This window comes from Glycine soja, chromosome 10, assembly GCF_004193775.1.
Source record: "Glycine soja cultivar W05 chromosome 10, ASM419377v2, whole genome shotgun sequence".
NCBI classification, from domain to species: domain Eukaryota; kingdom Viridiplantae; phylum Streptophyta; class Magnoliopsida; order Fabales; family Fabaceae; genus Glycine; species Glycine soja.
The window spans coordinates 1,321,386-1,339,986 of NC_041011.1; the positions used below are offsets into that span (position 1 = coordinate 1,321,386).

The following is an 18,601-nucleotide window of genomic DNA, read 5'->3' on the forward strand; positions in this document are numbered from 1 at the left end:
ATACTATATAGTTCAAGATCCATCTCTTAAATACTTATGTTCATTCAATGAACTTTGAACTACTTGATTTAGTGGATTACCAAAATATGTTGTATGGATCACTATCTATCTAAAACGAAACGATAATCCAATCTAATTAATTCATTAATTTGTGTCTTTATAATTGAATGAATTGTTTGGATATATAGTAAAAATTGGAAGATAAATTTTTGAATGGATTGAATTGTCACTCCTAGTTCAAATCCGTGAAATTATAATGATTGTTGGCCATCGAGTGACAACACTAGCCATGTTTTAATATTTTCTCAAAACTTGGAAGGAAACAAAAGGCTTGAGTTGTTAAGCCATGTTCATTATATGGAAGGTGTTGTGCACTTGTATATTTGCACGGTGCAAACACATACGATATAATAATGCTAGGTTAACCACCATTTACCAAACAACAAAAGATGGCTTAACATAAGATCTGTTTCAGACGGCGTGGTTGTGATGCCTTGTAGGTCCGTGATAGTGAGCCATCTCCAATATTGCATAAGATCTGTTTCAGAAAACCATAATGCTCAAAAGAAGCCGGATTGCGGATTCAAGAGATGTACTTAAAAAAATATTAAAAATTGCTCATTATTTCTGGATATAATTCGTAAGCTTCTGTTTTCCGCGCAAACCAGTTCTGAAACATACTCAAATAAGGGATGGAGAACCCTTTAAAATCAGTTATTTTCTTCATATTCAAAATGTACCGATTCATAGGGTTTTTTACGCTTGAGTCTTGACTTGATTTCATGTGGCTAACATATCTCTTCCTTCTTGTGCAAACGATGCCACGACAAATCATCCCTTTGCATCCCCGTTTCCAATTTACAATGTGATTAGACACATTCCAAACGTATTAAACCACGTCCAGTTATTAAAAAATAACTACAAACTTCTGGAAAGATTTTTTTAAATAATATGCACAAATTAAACAAATTCCAAAATAACTATATACGTATTAATGTAACATGAAATTTAAATAAATTACATTATACTTAAAAATAATACAGGAGTATAATGCATGTCACCATGAGAATAATATCCATCCAAGTTAATGAAAAATAAAATAACAGAAAAATAAAACGAACATGGAATAAAAATTGATCTATTAACAACATTGGTGCTCATTAGTTGACCTCCATATTTAATCTAGAGCAAAATAATAAAGGAAAGGAAGGAGAAAGCATAGACAATAAAAATTAACTTAAAAATTTATAAGTTCATTATTTTTTATTTATTTATAGAAGACAAGTGTAGGAGATTTTCAACCAATTAAACCACACTTCCTTGGTGTCCATTAGTTGAAGTTCTATCAGTAAAAAAATTAATTAAAATCATTTAAAATTTGATTATAATCAGATTCTAAAAATTTATAATAAAAACCATTATTACAAAGTTTTTTTTTTAAAAAAAAATCCAATAGCAAACTATCTTTATTATATATTTGATAGAGGTGAGCAATTTTCTTAGACTTCAAAGTTTAGAAAACGGTAAAAATAAATCTTCATTCTTCCAATAAAATATACATAATGCATAGAGATCGTTGTGTAAATCTTTTTTCCCTTCATTGCCTCCCCCAATCGGGTAATAGTTCTAAATTTTCCCAACCATTGAAGCCTTTTTAGTCCTCAATTTCAACTAGACTAAATGCAAATATAACACCAGAATCTCGTACAGTATACAACTTTGCAACAAGTGTAGCATCATCCACAAGAAGTTCCCCATGATACTAAATAATTAGACGTACGGCAGGAAGGATAGGAAACAATGCTGAATAGAGATAATCATAGACGACTTATCACAGCTTCCACCTCAGACGGTGTATAAAGATGATACGTTGGAGCCACCTTGGCAATGTCAACGTTGTTGGGAGTGACCTAAGATGAAAAATACAAAAGAAACGATTATTTTTTATTTTCCATTCCATTTTAGGGAGGGGTGGGGCGTCAATCAATTCACAGAACATGCATATGATTTTATCCGTACCTTTTCTTCCATAACTTGCTTCAAAATGGATAAAGCAATAGTCTCGGCTTCTTGAAGGGTTAGGTCCTGCACAACATATTAAATTAACACCGAATTGCATTGTTTTAAAGTCATCTTACAGCATGTTATGGTTCGGCATAATTTTAGAAAAATAATCACTCATTAAACACTCTCAAGGAGCTAAAAGAAGCGTCTAGCATGAGAGATAATCCTTCAGAGCAACATTGGCAGTGCATAGACAAAACAATTGAGGAAGATTGATGATAATGGCATTGCATTAATTTGACGATCACAAGAAATTTGACTAGTTTAACATTTTCCAAGACGATGGTGAGCATAAAGTTGCACAAAAGTAATTATGCTTCATAGAAATTTAAACAGGAAGAAAAAAACGGAACAGTATCAAATGAACAGTTGAGTATACTTACACGGTAAGACAGGGATATGAAAATAGGATTAAATTAAAGAAACAATTTTGCAGACCATTGGCATGGTTTGTTTTATCTTCTCAATAAGTAAAATAAAAATTAAAAGGTAAACTTGGAAGGTGAAGTTTAATTTGTGATTCCAGATAAAATGAATATATTATTTGAATAGTATTACCTCATTGATACATTATTTATAAAGATGGGTGATTACTGTATAGCATTGTTTTCAATTTAGTCTACCTGCCCTGCCACGAGTGATGAGTATGAGGTCTCTTCATTTCTTTACGTTTTCACTCTTTTCTCATTTTCCAAACCCAGTCAATAATAAATTTACAGTTATAAACAGAAGGTTTTGAAACAATCAATATTAAATTGTTGATACCTTGTTGAATTGTTCTTGTAGAGAACTGTCTGCACCTTCTGACCCTGAACCAATAGCTTTGCCATTGCATTGCCAAAATGTGCCAGATGGATCAGTGTAGTATCTAATAATCAGAACATTTCAATTCAGTAGGGAGTAAACGTCAGAAATCCAAAATGAAAAAGGATGGGAACAAGACCAGCAGCAATATAAAACTACAGTGACTGAATCAATAAATCCTAGGCACCAACAAAAACAGAATACCCATGATCTGCATTAGTGTGTCTGTGACATACATGAAAATGGAAAGTGTTTACAATTGAGCCTTAAACCTTTTTAGGTAAATGTCCTACACTCTACCCCTCAACTGTTTCCTGGTTAAGATAGTAAATTTTGCAAGTTGCAACCATGAACTGATTTCCATTCAGAAGCTAAAACACCAATGCATACTTTGAGAGTCGAACTTGCAAGGTAGACAGCTGAACCACACAAAATTAATTTATGCCACAAATCAACGCTAGGAGAAGGTAAAGGTACACTGTTGAACCTAAAATAGCATTCTCTTTAAACCATAAAGAGTGATAAGGTGAGACAGTGCTACATGATAACATGACTATGAAATAACTGCAAAGAATGACACAGATCCTACTTCTTTTGACAAAGGAAGATGAAATATACAGTACATTCTTTAAGTTTTTTTAAAAAAAAATTGTTGAAATATGTTAACATGTTTGTGTAAAGCCATAATCTTTTTTGAAAGAATAGAATCTGAAAAAGATCAGATTTTATATTATTTTGCAAAACTACAATATAGCTTCTAAAACAATCTCCACAAAAACTCACATTATTCACAATCTTAAAATTACTTTTTTTAAGCATAAACAAAGGGCTCAGAATAGAAAGAAAGGCTTTAAGTGACAACAGAAGAGGATGTATCCTCAAGAAGGGGGAAAAAAGAGAGAAATTAGAGAAAAGGAATGTTTAGCAAAAATATGCCCAGTTTAGAAACCATTAAATATACCCAAGTAGTTAATCAAGTCGATAAGTGGTTACTCACTAACCCCTCTTTGATCATTGTCAAGGTCAATCAGCATAAAATTGTAATTGTTCTTGAAATACTTTTTGTCCAGGATTCTTTTTTTTGTAATTCCACTAATCCCCAGAAAAAAAAAATCATAATATACTCTGAATAATGACATCAATTTAAAACGATCACTAATATCATAGCTTCAGACAAACAATCTTTTAATGTAATGACTGGCTAAACACAGAAAACAAGCCAAAAGAACAACTCCATCAAACTACCCACAAGTAGCCATTGCTTAATAGATGGAACAAGTACTTACAAGCTAGGTCCATTCTCATCATGACCAGCAATGAGGAGAGATACTCCAAATGGTCGGGACTGCCAAAGAGAAGAGAAATGGTGCATGTTACAATATATACATGATGATCTACTGTGACAAAAACACTGCCATTTAGTATCTTGTACAAAAGCAAAGGTTTATCACTTTATTGGCACAGCTACTGAACCAGTCTGTCTGAAAAGCATCTTAAATGAGGAATTAGACGCTTAATTATAAACTATAAATGTTGCACATTGATTCAATGATTGATGCAATAAGATGATATCTGTGCATTCCAAAATTTTCAGGTAAATAACTCTTGTTTACATCTCCAATCAACATTTGTCAAATGCAATATGTAAGGCACCAGTATATCTAGCAGATGCATAAATAAGAAGCAACTTTGCAAGAAATGTTCATAAATTATTTTTCCCAAATAGAAGCATCATAAGCAAGCAAACAAAAATAGACGCGAATATCAAAGCTGAGAAGTTCTTTACCATGGACTCTTCATCACCTTCACCAAAACGCAAGGCTAGATCACAAAGAGCTTGGGTGGTGGACTCAACAGTCATAGGCTCACCATAGGAGAACCTGTGATTCTGTGAACAATAAACCAAAATATGTCAATCATTAGCTAATCAACTACCTTAATATATGCTATAAGGTTAACAATACCTGAGTTTCCACCCGTGCATGCTCAACAAGTGTTCGAGCATCTGCAATCAACCCACTCATTGCACAACCGATGTGCTCATCAATTTCCATAATTTTCTCAACACTACTAGGCTCCTGAAATGGAAGTTTCATGCAAGCGAATATAATATAAGTAATGATTATTGTATGCAGAGAAGAGAACCTAACAATAAATTATCTAAGCCTTTACAACCCCCACCCCACCCCCCACCCCCAAAAAAAAGGATCTCTTTTCACCCAAAAACAAAAATGAAGAATACATGTATAAAATAACATCACGGTAAACAGCATTATTTTTCATGAATATATGCATAGAACACATTGTATCTAAAATGAACAACGACGATCAAAATCCAACAGCTTGACCCCAAAAATCAATTTATGGGAAGCTCATCCGTCGAGGGAGAGTTGAATGAGAGGTTGGAAACTTGGAGACGAGCTCTAGAAACACATGGCTTTTGCCTAAGCAGAAGCAAATCGGAGTATATGGAATGTAAGTTCAACAAAAGAAGGAGGGTTTCTAACTCAGAGGTGAAAATAGGAGACCATATTATCCCTCAAGTCACAAGGTTTAAATATCTTGGGTCTGTAATACAGGATGATGGAGAAATTGAAGGGGATGTGAATCATCGCATTCAAGCAGGATGGATGAAATGGAGAAAAACATCGGGGGTGTTATGTGATGCAAAGATACCGATCAAGCTAAAGGGAAAGTTTTATCGGACTGCGGTAAGACCGGTGATTTTGTACGGAACAGAATGTTGGGCGGTCAAGAGCCAACATGAGAATAAAGTAGGTGTAGCGGAGATGAGGATGTTGCGGTGGATGTGTGGTAAGACTCGACAGGATAAAATTAGAAACGAAGCTTTTAGAGAGAGGGTTGGAGTAGCGCCTATTGTAGAGAAGATGGTGGAAAATAGACTTAGGTGGTTTGGACATGTAGAGAGAAGACCGGTAGACTCTGTAGTGAGGAGAGTAGACCAGATGGAGCGAAGGCAAACAATTCGAGGCAGAGGAAGACCCAAAAAGACTATAAGAAAGGTTATCAAAAAGGATCTCGAACTTAATGATTTGGATAGAAGTATGGTACTTGATAGAACATTATGGCGGAAGTTAATCCATGTAGCCGACCCCACCTAGTGGGATAAGGCGTTGTTGTTGTTGTATCCGTGTCAAGTGTTTGCAATCAATATTTTGCTCACGTGTCTTACTTGATTCCATCATACTGATGATTATAGTTAATAGTTAATAATTAGTAGCACATTCATGTGTAGAAATGTCAGAGTGAGATTATAAAAAGATCGGTAACAACTTTTTTTTACAGTAAATCAGTAACATAATTAAAAAGTTAAAAAACGGACCAGGAGCGGCGATGTGATGCGCTTTTCAACTGCAAGGACAACTCCTTCTTTGGTCTTCAACCCAATCGCAGTTGATCCCAGCTGCAACCCATTTACAAACACAAAGACCCAAACAAAAAGGGAACTTAGAAATGCAACAGCTCCAAGAAAATTCTGACAGATGGATGAAACAATGATGGACGAAAGAGACAAACCTTGATGGCTTCGATTGCATACTCAACCTGAAACAAACGGCCTTCGGGAGAAAAGGTGTTGACTCCTCGGTCATACTCAGTCCTGTTAGGTTTCACTCGCGCAATTAAACAAACAGAAAAACCCTAATTCGTTCCTCAATTAAATGGAAATGCAAATTTGCAGCAAAAGAGTGAGGGAGGAGTTCACCTTGTGAGAAACATCTTCTGAACGAGTAGAGAGAGAATGAGAAGCGTCCGTTTGTTTTTTTGTTTGGGTGAGTCAGGGGATACTGCGAGAGTGCGAGTTACCCAAAGGAAGGGCACTTAATTTGCTTGCTCCTCACTCTGCCTAAATGGCATGGGCTCATATGGCCCATACACATCTGGGTTGGATCCAAAAGAATACCTATTGACCATGTCTATTTATAAAAAAATCAAAAATAGACGCTCATTTTATTTTTTAAAACATTTTTTATCTGATCACCAGATTTATAATCTTCACATACTCTATTCAACCAATTAGACTTAGTTATTTTTTAAAATATAATTTATGTTTATATTTTTTATATATATGTAAGAATCAAAGTTAGTGTAAGATTCAGAATCATGCGTGCGACACAGTAGTTTTATCATATAACTTTCTCATTTAATATTTTCTTCCAAAACTAATCATGCATGGGAAAGAGGTTTTTTTTGTGGGCTTCATATGAAAAACACCATCCCCCTAAATATTTGTTTCATTGATTTTTCATTTTATTTAAAAAATAATAGTTTTTGTTTTAATTTAATTTTTTTAATAGTTTAACTTTTACATGATGTGCGATTAATAAAAAATTATTGTAAAACAATTTTTAACAGGTTTATTAATGTGAGTGATTTAGAGGAGAGTATAAGAAAAATCATATTGTCAGTGTATTTTAATTTTTTAGTTACTATAAAATGTTCTTTATACAATTTCTTTCTTTCTTTTCATTCACCCTACTACTTATCCAAATTTTCGATTTTATTTCTCTTATGCATCTATCATTCATAAAAAAAAAGTTCTATTAATTCTTCTTTATCTCATTTCTATTTTAAATTGACAATAAAATAACAAGAAAAATCTACCTATTGAACAATGTGCCTTTATGTATGAATTTTAATACCTACAAATAAAAAAAATGACAATAATAAATAAATGATAGTCCCATTAAGAATCAATATTAATCTTTGCTTGTATGGATGCGATTATGTGAAGACTAATTATTTCCATAGGTAGCTTTGAACTCCAAACCAATGAAATCATCAATACTTTGAATCTTTACAACTACTGCTTGCTTGACGCTAGGAACAATAATATCCAGCAGACATCGATATTTTCGGATCTTTACAACTAATAACGAGTGTGTAGTGACCCACCATCCGCATCAATCAACGGGAACACGAAAAATGTTGCATATCGCCGAGATAATATCTACTTATCCATCCACTATGCTCTTGACCAGCGACTTATTATTATTGAGGTGAACTTTTAAAGGAGTTTGATCTGCTAATTGCTCTTGACCTTTCCGAGAGTTAGATTTTAATTTTCTAAGCCAATTCCATGTATTTTTTTGCTCACCGCTTGGTAGTTGGTACCAAAAGAAAATGATGAGTGCAAAATCGGTTTGTTTAACCATATCCAAATCGACGTGTAGGTCGTGTAATGCCGCCAAAAGCGCGAAAATTGGAAAATTTGAGGTCCAAGACCTATAATACAGACTCAATTTTGCTTTGTTGGATGGATAGGCAATGAAGCCCAATTGGACTGGGTGGTGCCGACTTTTCCTTTTTTTGTTTGGGAGTGAAAACACCAGCCGTATAATGCAGACTAGAACTTGTTGAGTAGACGAAAGAATCTGGTTCCAAAGTTTGTCGGCTATTTTTGGTTTGGCATGTGAATCAGCATGTGCATAAAATGAGACATCGAGTGGAAACAACAGAATCTAGCTCGTTTTCATGAATTGGCACTGTCTTTCCTTGTCTACCTATCTTGCAAAGCAACTATTTGATCTTCCACTTTTTCAAGTTACAACTAACAGCCCCATTTGAGATTACGCACGTAACACATGAGTAATAATATATATTGCTTGATCAAAACGTTTATCGATGAGATTCAGCTAACTGTGGTCCACAAATGACGAATTTAATATCTTACTTACAAAGCGCAAGCAACCTTGAGAATTGGAGAAATATTTACATAATAAGTCTAACCCATTTTTTGTTAGTCCAACCAAACACTCAACATGGGACCAATATAAGCATATAACTTGAATTAAAATACAATTAAATTTTTAAATATTAATTACTATTTTAGAGTAATATTCCTCTGCAAGCAAGGACTCGTAAGAACGCAATATTTCAATTTTGAAATCAATGAATAAAGAATCGTCTAAATGTGTAATGTCCTACAAAGCATGTGCCCTCGCCCTATACAATTGTGTCCCCCATGCTTAATAATGAATCATCTTATAAATTCATTTGAGGTTAATTACGCTATATGTTCCCAAGAGCAACAACCGAGCAGGGAACAAAAGCAACACAAACAAATGCATATGTTGGGATGTAACAATCCTACTGAACCTTTTCAGGGACTCTCTCCCTGTTTGTATCACGCTGGAGAAGGGTGACTGGCGTTGACCCACATTGATTGATATCATGGACCTCCCAGCAACAATGCTGGTATCAGCTCCACGAGATAACAGAAGAGGCCACCACACCTTACGCCGTTGCTCCCTCTTAGCTTTACGGATCTGGTTAAGTTCTTTGCGAATCACAGTTCTCAAAGACTTTAAGTAAGAGTTCATGTCATGATCTCGTTGTATACTTCCTCCAGATCCATAAGCAGATCGGTCACTTAATATCTCAAGTGGATGAGGTGAGTTTAAGAAGACCATCTGAGCAGCTCGGAGCCGCTTCTCTGTGTCATCGGATTCTGATAATGGACAACACAAAAGATATAGACCACTGCCAGATGGTAGGAGATGATGGCTTGGTGAAAATTTCTCATCTGGCTGCAGAATCAGCAGATTACCCATTGGTGCATATAGTAGCTTCTGCAGTAAAAATTCACAAATAAAACTACTTCAGAGATTTATATGAAAGAAATTTCTTCATCTACTTCAAAACTTTTTGAAAACCAGAACTTTACCTGTTTATTGAGACAAGGATGACTACGGAAGTTCCCATTGACAGCCTTCAATAGTTCTGCAACATGATTAGGGTAATTGCAAGAAAATGCTCGTGGTACTATGTCTCTGTGCATTGTGATTGCTTGAACATGGCTCCTAGGCAAACCTAATTTTTTTAGCAGACTATCACCTCCACACATGATGGATGGGGAACCAAATGTTATCACAGGAAGTAGAGAGGAGACCGGCACTTCATTCCTTATCAATAGCATGAGATTCACAAGTAATGCCAAGCTTCCACCAAGAGAATGGCCTGTGAAACGAAAAGTTGCACGAGAACCTCGAGATTTTAGGTGAGCACGTACTTCTGGCAACATCTGTTGATATATCCCTTTAGCAGCCTCATATATACCTCTGTGCACAAGTACATCTAAACCCTGGGGGAAAATGAGTACATCACTATGTCAGTTTCAGGATAGATAATTAGATACACATTAAGAAAGATTCAAAAAGTATTTATTTATAACCATAAAAAGAATGAAATTCCCCTTTAAAAAGAATGACATGTGAAGAACTACTACTTTAGTATGCAATATAGACAATTACCTCAAATTTAATTGGCTCAAAGAGTAGGTTTGCTTGCCATGAAGCCAACGTCTCAGAACCCTGCATATATTTATTAAAACAATATAGTGAGAAAGAGCACTCCAGAAAATATACATAAAAAATTAGCAGTGAAATACAGACACTCTAAAATACCATCAGCTAAACAACGCAAATAAATGTTGAGAACCACCATGATAATGATTTTATCATATTTAAGCTCACAAATTTTCGCAAATTACAGCAAACTTGCAAGCTGCAACCAACAAGTACAATTATAGTGCAAAAAGCAAGAGTATGTACTCAATTAAGTTTCCCCACCTGAATAACGAAAAACCTTGTAGCACTCTGGTCATCATCACAGACAAACCATTCACAGGGTGTTGAATGTGCAGAGTTCAGATCATCTGCAACAGCCTGCTTTACTTCCTCCTTTGCTGCAACCACTGCTGTCACTGAATCAGTAGTTGCCATCAAAGATGCCACCTCTGTGTTTAGCATGTTAACAGTGTCAAGGCTTTCATTGCTTCCTTCAAGTGAACCTTCACCAGTCACAGCATTTGAGGATTTGAATGGAAATATGCTACTAGTCTGAGAATGCAGATAAGTGGCAGCAGAGGCAGCAATATTATAAGCAGCAGTTGCACTTATCTTGTATCCAGCATTCTTTGGATCCTTTGTTTCTTCTTTTTCTTCTACCTTCTCATCAGTTTCAACTTTCTGGGGATCCTTTTCAGCAATTGCTGCAAATTCCTTCTTCTCTGTTGAAGATCCAACTTTCTGGGGATCCTTTTCAGCAATTGCTGCAAATTCCTTCTTCTCTATTGAAGATCCAACTTTCTGGGGATCCTTTTCAGCTGTTGCTGCCACTGCCAATTCCTTCTTCTCTATCGATGAAGTTACAAAGCGCAGACCATGATGTTTCAAGAGTTTCCCTGGCTAAATTATCAAATCCAAATTATAAATTAGTGTTTATATGCATTTAGTAGAAAATCAAATTCCTAGATTTATCAATCAATTTCTGAACATGTCATTTTAATAAAAATAAAAAACCAGTAACAGAGCTTTACAAAAATATGACTAGTTATAAAATGCAATTGATCTCATGACTCATGTAAATGGTAAACAAACAGAACCCCTCCAACATACTCTCCTTGCAGAAATATACGTAAAACATAAATCAGATCATATTAAACCATGGGTATTCCAATAGCTGTTATAAATTACACTCCGCTAAATGAAACATGTGTCATAACAAAGCGCTTCCATTTTCAGATTACTGCTTCGTGAAGTTTAAACTTAAACCTTCTATAGGTTTTTGAAAAATTAGACAAATCATAACACACAGGATCTTCAAGCAATCAATGTGTGCTAGATCCAGATCAGTTAAGTACAAGATGAATCTTCTCAAAATCTACGAATCAGACTCAAAACAATAAAAAAAATCACAAATAGAAAGAAGCATGAAACCGACCTAACCCTACGAGTTACCAAAATTAAAAGCAGAAAGATCTCAAGTCTCATACCTTGATTCTAGGTATATCGTAAGCCAAGTTCCCCAAGTGTGACATCTGAGCGTACAATCTAGCTTCGCCTAACGATACCCTCCGAAGCATTCTCGAAAACGAGCCTCTATCGAATTTAGCCTCTTCTTCTTCACAGTAGCCGTCATCTTCATCAACCCCGCAAGCATCACATTCACACACCTCCTCCTCGTCGAAATTGGTTTGAGTTTGATCATGAACCGTACCATCCTCTTCATTGCGCTGTTTCCCTTCCCACACGGACTTCACATGCAGAATCTTCATAACCCAGTTTCCGGTCTGCCTTTCCGTTCCGTCACCCTGGCCGCCATCTCTAACGGCCTTCGCTTCGGCGTTGTTGTCCGCCAAAACGGCGTCGTCGAGGGCCAGCCCTTTGTACCTGCTGTTGTTCCCCCGAGGCCAGAGAGATTCCAAAGGGTACCAAAAGGAAAACCTCGAAAACACCGACCTCTGCGGCGGTTTATCCGCGGCGGCGCGCCCCACCGTGCTCACCTGAGAAGGATTGGCACGTGCATCCAGCGACCCACTAATAGAGATCGTGGGAACCATCCCAGATTTTAAACACACAGTTTCCATTCTTCTTAGAAAACAAACACAATGTCCACAACAACGATGATTTCTTCTCTTTTCTTTATTTTAATTTGCTTCAAATGTTCAGCGTTTCGCAGTTTGCTTTAACTGCTTCTTCACGGTTGTTTAATGTTCGTCTTCAAAAAACGAGAGAGAGAGAGAGAACAAAAAAAATAGGAGGGAGCATTTAAAGAGAGGGCAACCGAAAAAGGCAAAATAAAAAAAATAAAACAGGTGACCGAAATTCTCACAATTAGCTATGGGAGTACGTGTCTACCGGATCGGGTTTTAAGGACAAAACGACGGCGTTTGTTAGTGTTAAATAGACAAAATAGTGTTCTCTCGAGGCGACGGCGTCGTTGGGAAGAAGAGGGGGGATTTTCCGTGTTTGGTTTGGGAATTGCGAGAGAGAGTGTGTTGCAATTGCACTTTCGTAGGAAAAAGCGTGTGAATCTCTGACAGTTTCCAAACTTTAAGATGAAAGTGCCACCTCATAGGCGTAGATGAAGTGCACGCGTACTTCCGGTGACGTGTCGGTAAGAGCATTAATAGTTTTGCTTCCTATCGTTTCTATTCTGGAGGATCGCCCCCTGCGTCACGGGTAATATCGGTTGCTGCTAAACGCCATACCGGTCATATTAACCCTTTCCTTGTTCAAAACGCATATTTTAAATATTTATCTATAAGTCCATTTTCATTTTAGCATCTCTTTTTTATGTATATCTTAAATGATGTCATTATTAGCAATTGTAGTAAGATCGTACCTAAGAAAAGAGAACTGAGACATAATTCAATAATATTCAAGTGTAAAGTATATTTTATATATTTAGGTCAAGCATTAAAGATTATATAAGCGTGTACATCGCATGCGAACGATCTCAATATTCTTGGGGTAGTTCCAAATTTATCTAATCTAGTCCTTGTCTTGATATTTTTAGATAGTGGATGGTTACATCCAAATGAATATCTAGGATCTTGTAGTGTGCTCTTGAATCAATGTTATAATCGATACTCAATCTAAATTGGATGCCGATCATATGATCTTAAAGGAGGGGGAAAGGTTCATCTGAATTAGTTAGAGACCGAAAATACATCTTTAAAATAAGTAACAAAATTTAGATCATAAAATTAACCCCGCGAGCTAAAAATAGGAAAGTAAGGATGACTTTGGTGCCACAAAGTCATCGAATCCTCTCCCCAATGGTTGAATTTTGGTTCTTAATTTTTTTTAAAAGGTTCTATTATGGCACTTTAAGTTGTTTAAATGGTTTCATCTTGGTTTTGAAAAAAAAAATGGTTTCATTTTGATTCATCAAATTTGCAAAATGGTACATTTTTTATCCTAAGAGTCGCATATGATGTCAAGATCTTGTGTTTATAATTGATGGCATTCTATCAAAATTATTTCTAGATAAAAGTGTTGGATGTTGTAATATATTTATTGCTTTCAAATTTTTTAACTTCATTGATTGACTTACTTACCTAGAGATGAAAATCATGTTAGAAATAAACACACTAGTGGTATACACACTTGCACATAAATAGGTCAATTATTTATGTTTTAAAAAATTTAAAACAATAAATATATTACACGTCAAAGACTAAAGCAAACCTAATTAACTAATGTTGTGTTGTAGTAAATTCAATATTCACTTTTATCATAAGACACTTTCTTCTTGAGCAAAATAATTGGCTTTGGCAATCCTCCACAATATTCGCTTCAACTTCAAACCAGAAAAGTGTTTCTTGAAGTTATTGTACATGTCAAGGTGTTAAAGATAAAAATTTGCGTGTTCATTTTAGTAGAATATCTTCAATTGTATTAACTAGACCCTAACATCATATGTAATTATTAGGATCAAAATTAAATAATTTTTAAAATTTAAAGTACCAAAATGGAACTATTTAAAATAAATAAAAGAGCTAAATGTAAACATTTAAAACAATGTCATTTCAATTAACATTAAGGAATACATCATACTCTTTGTTAACATATTTATCATTTATGTTTAAAAGGATTAAAATGAAAGAATTCAAAAACATAAAAGACCAAAAAATATTTTTGAAACTTAAATGACCAAAATAGAAAAAACTAAAACATAAAAGACCAAAATGTTATTTTAGCCTAAAAGTAATGCATATAATTGATTGTTGGTAAAAATAATCATATGAAATGAGACTTATATTTAAATATTTTAAGTGAAAAGTGATTTTAAACTATTTTTTTTATTTAAATTATATAAAATTTAGTCATTTCTAATTGATAAAAATAGTTGTTATCAAAAAAAAAGTAAGTAACATGCCACTCAGCTGAAAGATGACAGATACTTAGTTGAAATGGACACTAATTTTTTTTTTTTTTTTATAGAAAATCTCCTCTAAATCATTTGTATGGCTATCAAAATCATAAGCATCGGCATGTAGGTTCCAAGTCCAAGTAATAGTATGGTCCCTCGGCTATTCTTGAAAAATGACCTAGTTTTGCCAATTCCTTGAAAGAAGTTTTTATGAGATTCCTATTTACCAAAATTTTTACTTTTGGTTTAGGTGAAAAAATAATCATTGAGTCCTTCTCTTTTTAAACAACACATACAAAGAGATTTGCCAAAACAAAATAGAATTTGTGAACTTATTAGAGATATTTCAATTGTGTTGTGTTCTCTTCTATCTTATAGTTATTTATTTTATATTTTCTTTAATTTAATTTATTTTCTTTAGTTATTAAACACACATCAAACTATATTTAAAAAATATGAATATTAATAAATCATATGAGAAATAATTTTCAAAAGTAGATTTTTTTTGTTTACCGGAAACATAGATTTTGTCAACAAATAATAAATCATGTTAGCTTTAGTAGAATGTCTTTACTTATGTTTACTAGGCCCTGACATCATATATAATTGTTAGAAGCAAAATAATATCATTTTACAATCTTGCGCGGTTCGCCACTCAGAGACTCAACAAATTGCTTCGCCTTTGGCTCTAAAGTGACTAGCAAATCACGTGTCCTCATTCTCGTCGAGGTAATATTTCATTCGCTCCTTGTTCTCGTTTTCTTTATTTTCGTTTTTGTTCTTTCTTATTCTCACAATTCCTAGTTGTTTTCGTTTTTGTTCTCACTCTCTCTTTCCGTTCAGAGTATGTTTTCTCTCTCTGTTCAGACTTCAGAGTACGCTTCCTCTCTCACGGTGGTTCGTCACTGGTCTCTGCGATCTAGGTTTCGTTTTTTCTTCAATCAATTTGTGTTTCGAGTTTGATTTTACGATTTCGTTTTCTGTCTAGGGTTTCATTATGCCATACCACTGAAGAACGAAGTTTATCTCTCTCTTGTGACTTGTGAGCAATTCAAATTGCGGAGGTATAAGATTATGTTTGAACTCATAATACAAATAAATTGGGTGGATTTTTTTACGTTCGAAATGAATTGTTTGAGCTCATAATACTATGTATAAGTTTGTTTGAGCTACGACAAAAATTAAGAATCTTCCCCTTTACTAGTTGGAAGAAAATTGACCATACTGGAATAAAAGAAACAGTTGGCATAATTTTTGGTGGGTTATGTTTATTTTTCAACTGTGGTTCTTGGGTAGAAGATGACAACTACTGTGTGGGGGTAGGCTGGGTGTGGGTTTTTGTCCCAAACCAAAGGGTAGGTTGGGACAAGTTGGAAGTTCATTTGAGGGGTGTGCGGTTGCTAAGACCAGTGTCTCTGATTCTTTCCTTACTCCTTAGTTGAAACATATCATCTTTCCAGTTTTCATTCTCTGGCATTCTGTGTGCAGAACAGAACCTACACACTGCATTGGAAGATACAAGAATATCATCAGTTTCTCCTATTCATTAACTCCAGTTACTCACTGAAGATAACATTGGAAGCATTGGGCAATAAAAATGAGCAATTCCTCTGCTGGAACCTCATCAAAACCAAGAACAGCTTCCTCACAACCATCAGAAACTTCGTCCAAGCGCAAAAGAGGAGTTTTCCAAAAAGAATGTAAGAGTTTTTGTTCTGATTTTTTAACATTTTAGTCTAGTTTTTTCTAATCCTAATAATATTCTTTTTTGGTTCCTGTAGTGCAGCACATGATGTATGGCTTTGGAGATGATCCTAATGTGAGTGTGAAACCCTCCCCCATGCTTGTGTTCCGATGTACACTTAATTTGTGTTGTATTGTCTTGGTTATGCAACATTTAACTACATTCTTTTCATGTAAATTTTAAAGAATAATGTCTATTAACTTGAACTCTTTTTTTTGCTGCTTTGATTAGCCACTTCCTGAAAGTGTGGCTCTTATGGAGGACATTGTTGTGGAGTATGTCACAGAACTGGTAAGACTCTTTAACTTTTTAGTTGTTCAACTCTGTCTGAGTGGCCTGGACTCCTGGAGTAGTTATAGCTTGGTTGTCCTTATGCTAAATTTGTCTGCCAAGGTACATAAAGCCCAAGATATTGGATCTCAGAGGGGGAAGCTATCAGTTGAGGATTTCCTCTATTTGATTCGCAAGGTACTCTTTTGTTAAAAAATTGCAAATAATTATTATGAAGGTTAAAAGTTATTGGGGAACCTTGAAATATTTTAGCAAATTTTTATCTTAGTCTCCCTAAATCCTTTTGTTAATTGTTTAAATCTATTAGAAGGGTAATGCAAAACTGAACAAATGAATTAAACAGGAATCCAGCAGAAACTAAAGGAAAAATCCTCTATAACACCCTTCTATATATTGAGAACACCCTATTTAATTGACCCATCTTTTTATAAGTTTTTGTTTCCTAATTTATTCGGAATCAAAACTTCACAACACAATTGGAATTAGTAATCTAACACTAATACTAGCCAGAAATTGATGTTTCCAATCTGCCTTTGTCTTCATGCTAACAATGGATATTAGCACTATTAACATGGCAAGCCAAGGAATCTGACATTTTCATGACTATATACTCCTAACACCCTCATTTTGAGACTAGGAACTGACGTACTATTATTTTACCAAATGAGTCTGCAGAGAACCACTAATGCATAATGTATAATTATGTATACCAATGTTTTTTATTCCACTCCTGTCTAGACTTGAACCCACTTTGGTTTTGTAGCAATGAGACCATTAATTATTAGCATTAGATCTATATGAGGCAAATTTTAGGTTGATTTAACAATGTCTTAAGGATCATTAAGCATTTCCAGCAAATATAAATGTCAGTACCATAGATTGTCGAAGTTGCACCCTACTGACATTTGCAGAGGTTAATTTTCTGGTTCGTCAAAGGCTTAAACATGCATTGGCAGAAAACCTTCCTGCATGAAAGTTACGCCATCATTTTTCATTTAGGTGAGCAAATGTACCATGATACTATAAGAAACTAGTGAAGACTGTTTTGTTCTAAAATGAAGAAAAAATTGAACTCACTTCTTTGGTGGTTGGTATTGACGATTGATTATGCAACAACCTTCTTGACGATCTTATTCCGGAGAGACAGCAGTTAAGAAATTTGAAATTGGCACACAAGCCTAGACGCCGTTCACACAACAAAAAAAACCTGGAATGTTGCAGCCTTCATAGAGAAGATTATGAGCTAACATACCATTAGTCATAAGTTAATATGCTCTATATTATAAACAGCAGAATTACACTACAATCATATTTGTTTTCCGTTTCATGATAATCTTTTGTTGTTTGTCTAAGATCCATTATATACTGCAGGATTCGCCAAAACTTAACCGCTGTACAGAACTACTTTCTATGAATGAAGAGCTGAAACAAGCAAGAAAGGTTTTTGAATCAGACGAAGAGAAACTGAGGAAGGTTTTTGAGGTGGATGACTCAGTTGAAGGATGAATAATGAAGTTACTGAAATGCACTAATGACTCAGTTGAAGGATGAATAATGAAGTTACTGAAACGAACTAATGACTCAGCTAACCTGTTATTTGTTGGTTATGATGTGTTTCGCCTTTTTGAGGATGCTCTAGATATGAACTTAATCCCCAAACGTCCATGATCGAATTGAAAATTTGTTTTATCTTCGTACTCAAATATACATAATCTTAAAATCAATTTGTGCCTTATACGCATGTTTTTGTTTATATTTAAGAAATATATATATATATATATATATATATATATATATATATATATTTATTTTTTTTAAAAAAAAAAGCTTTCAGGAAGCTGTAAGTAAAAGTAATTATTTCTTCAAAATAAATTAATTCAACACGAACGGAGTAGTAAGATAAGGGTTCATTGGTTTAAGCTTTTAAAAAATGATTTTCAGAATGTGTACAAATCTAATTAAGTTTTTAGAGCTTCTAAGGCTGCTTGTTTTAATTTTTTTAATGAAAAATCACTTAAA

The 18,601-nt window shown here is 34.6% G+C and overlaps 3 protein-coding genes across 5 annotated transcripts; 1 reads left to right on the top strand and 2 right to left on the bottom strand.

Annotated features, from left to right (window-relative positions):
- Positions 1–1,512: 1,512 nt before the first annotated feature.
- LOC114369230 (proteasome subunit alpha type-5) lies at positions 1,513–6,768 on the bottom strand. The gene is made up of 9 exons (XM_028326423.1): positions 6,593–6,768; positions 6,406–6,487; positions 6,212–6,292; positions 4,833–4,946; positions 4,655–4,756; positions 4,155–4,213; positions 2,830–2,932; positions 2,020–2,085; positions 1,513–1,910 (listed from the first exon to the last, which is right to left on the bottom strand). The coding sequence occupies exons 1-9, from the start codon at positions 6,604–6,606 to the stop codon at positions 1,818–1,820; spliced, it is 714 nt and encodes a 237-aa protein (XP_028182224.1). The 5' UTR covers positions 6,607–6,768; the 3' UTR covers positions 1,513–1,817.
- A 1,974-nt stretch (positions 6,769–8,742) lies between these two features.
- LOC114371985 (phospholipase A1 PLIP2, chloroplastic-like) lies at positions 8,743–12,692 on the bottom strand. The gene is made up of 5 exons (XM_028329343.1): positions 11,663–12,692; positions 10,458–11,075; positions 10,140–10,199; positions 9,554–9,970; positions 8,743–9,458 (listed from the first exon to the last, which is right to left on the bottom strand). The coding sequence occupies exons 1-5, from the start codon at positions 12,254–12,256 to the stop codon at positions 8,880–8,882; spliced, it is 2,268 nt and encodes a 755-aa protein (XP_028185144.1). The 5' UTR covers positions 12,257–12,692; the 3' UTR covers positions 8,743–8,879.
- Positions 12,693–15,135: 2,443 nt separating this feature from the next.
- Positions 15,136–18,317, top strand: LOC114369573 (transcription initiation factor TFIID subunit 13-like). Of its 3 annotated transcripts, none has more exons than XM_028326805.1 (8): positions 15,136–15,276; positions 15,391–15,444; positions 15,536–15,611; positions 16,036–16,247; positions 16,329–16,366; positions 16,523–16,582; positions 16,685–16,759; positions 17,954–18,317. In XM_028326805.1, the coding sequence occupies exons 4-8, from the start codon at positions 16,145–16,147 to the stop codon at positions 18,086–18,088; spliced, it is 411 nt and encodes a 136-aa protein (XP_028182606.1). In that variant the 5' UTR covers positions 15,136–15,276; positions 15,391–15,444; positions 15,536–15,611; positions 16,036–16,144; the 3' UTR covers positions 18,089–18,317. The 3 variants fall into 3 exon arrangements, with proteins under 3 accessions (XP_028182606.1, XP_028182607.1, XP_028182608.1); XM_028326806.1 differs by having other exon boundaries at positions 16,041–16,247; XM_028326807.1 differs by lacking the exon at positions 17,954–18,317 and adding an exon at positions 17,494–17,937.
- The last annotated feature ends 284 nt before the right edge of the window (positions 18,318–18,601 follow it).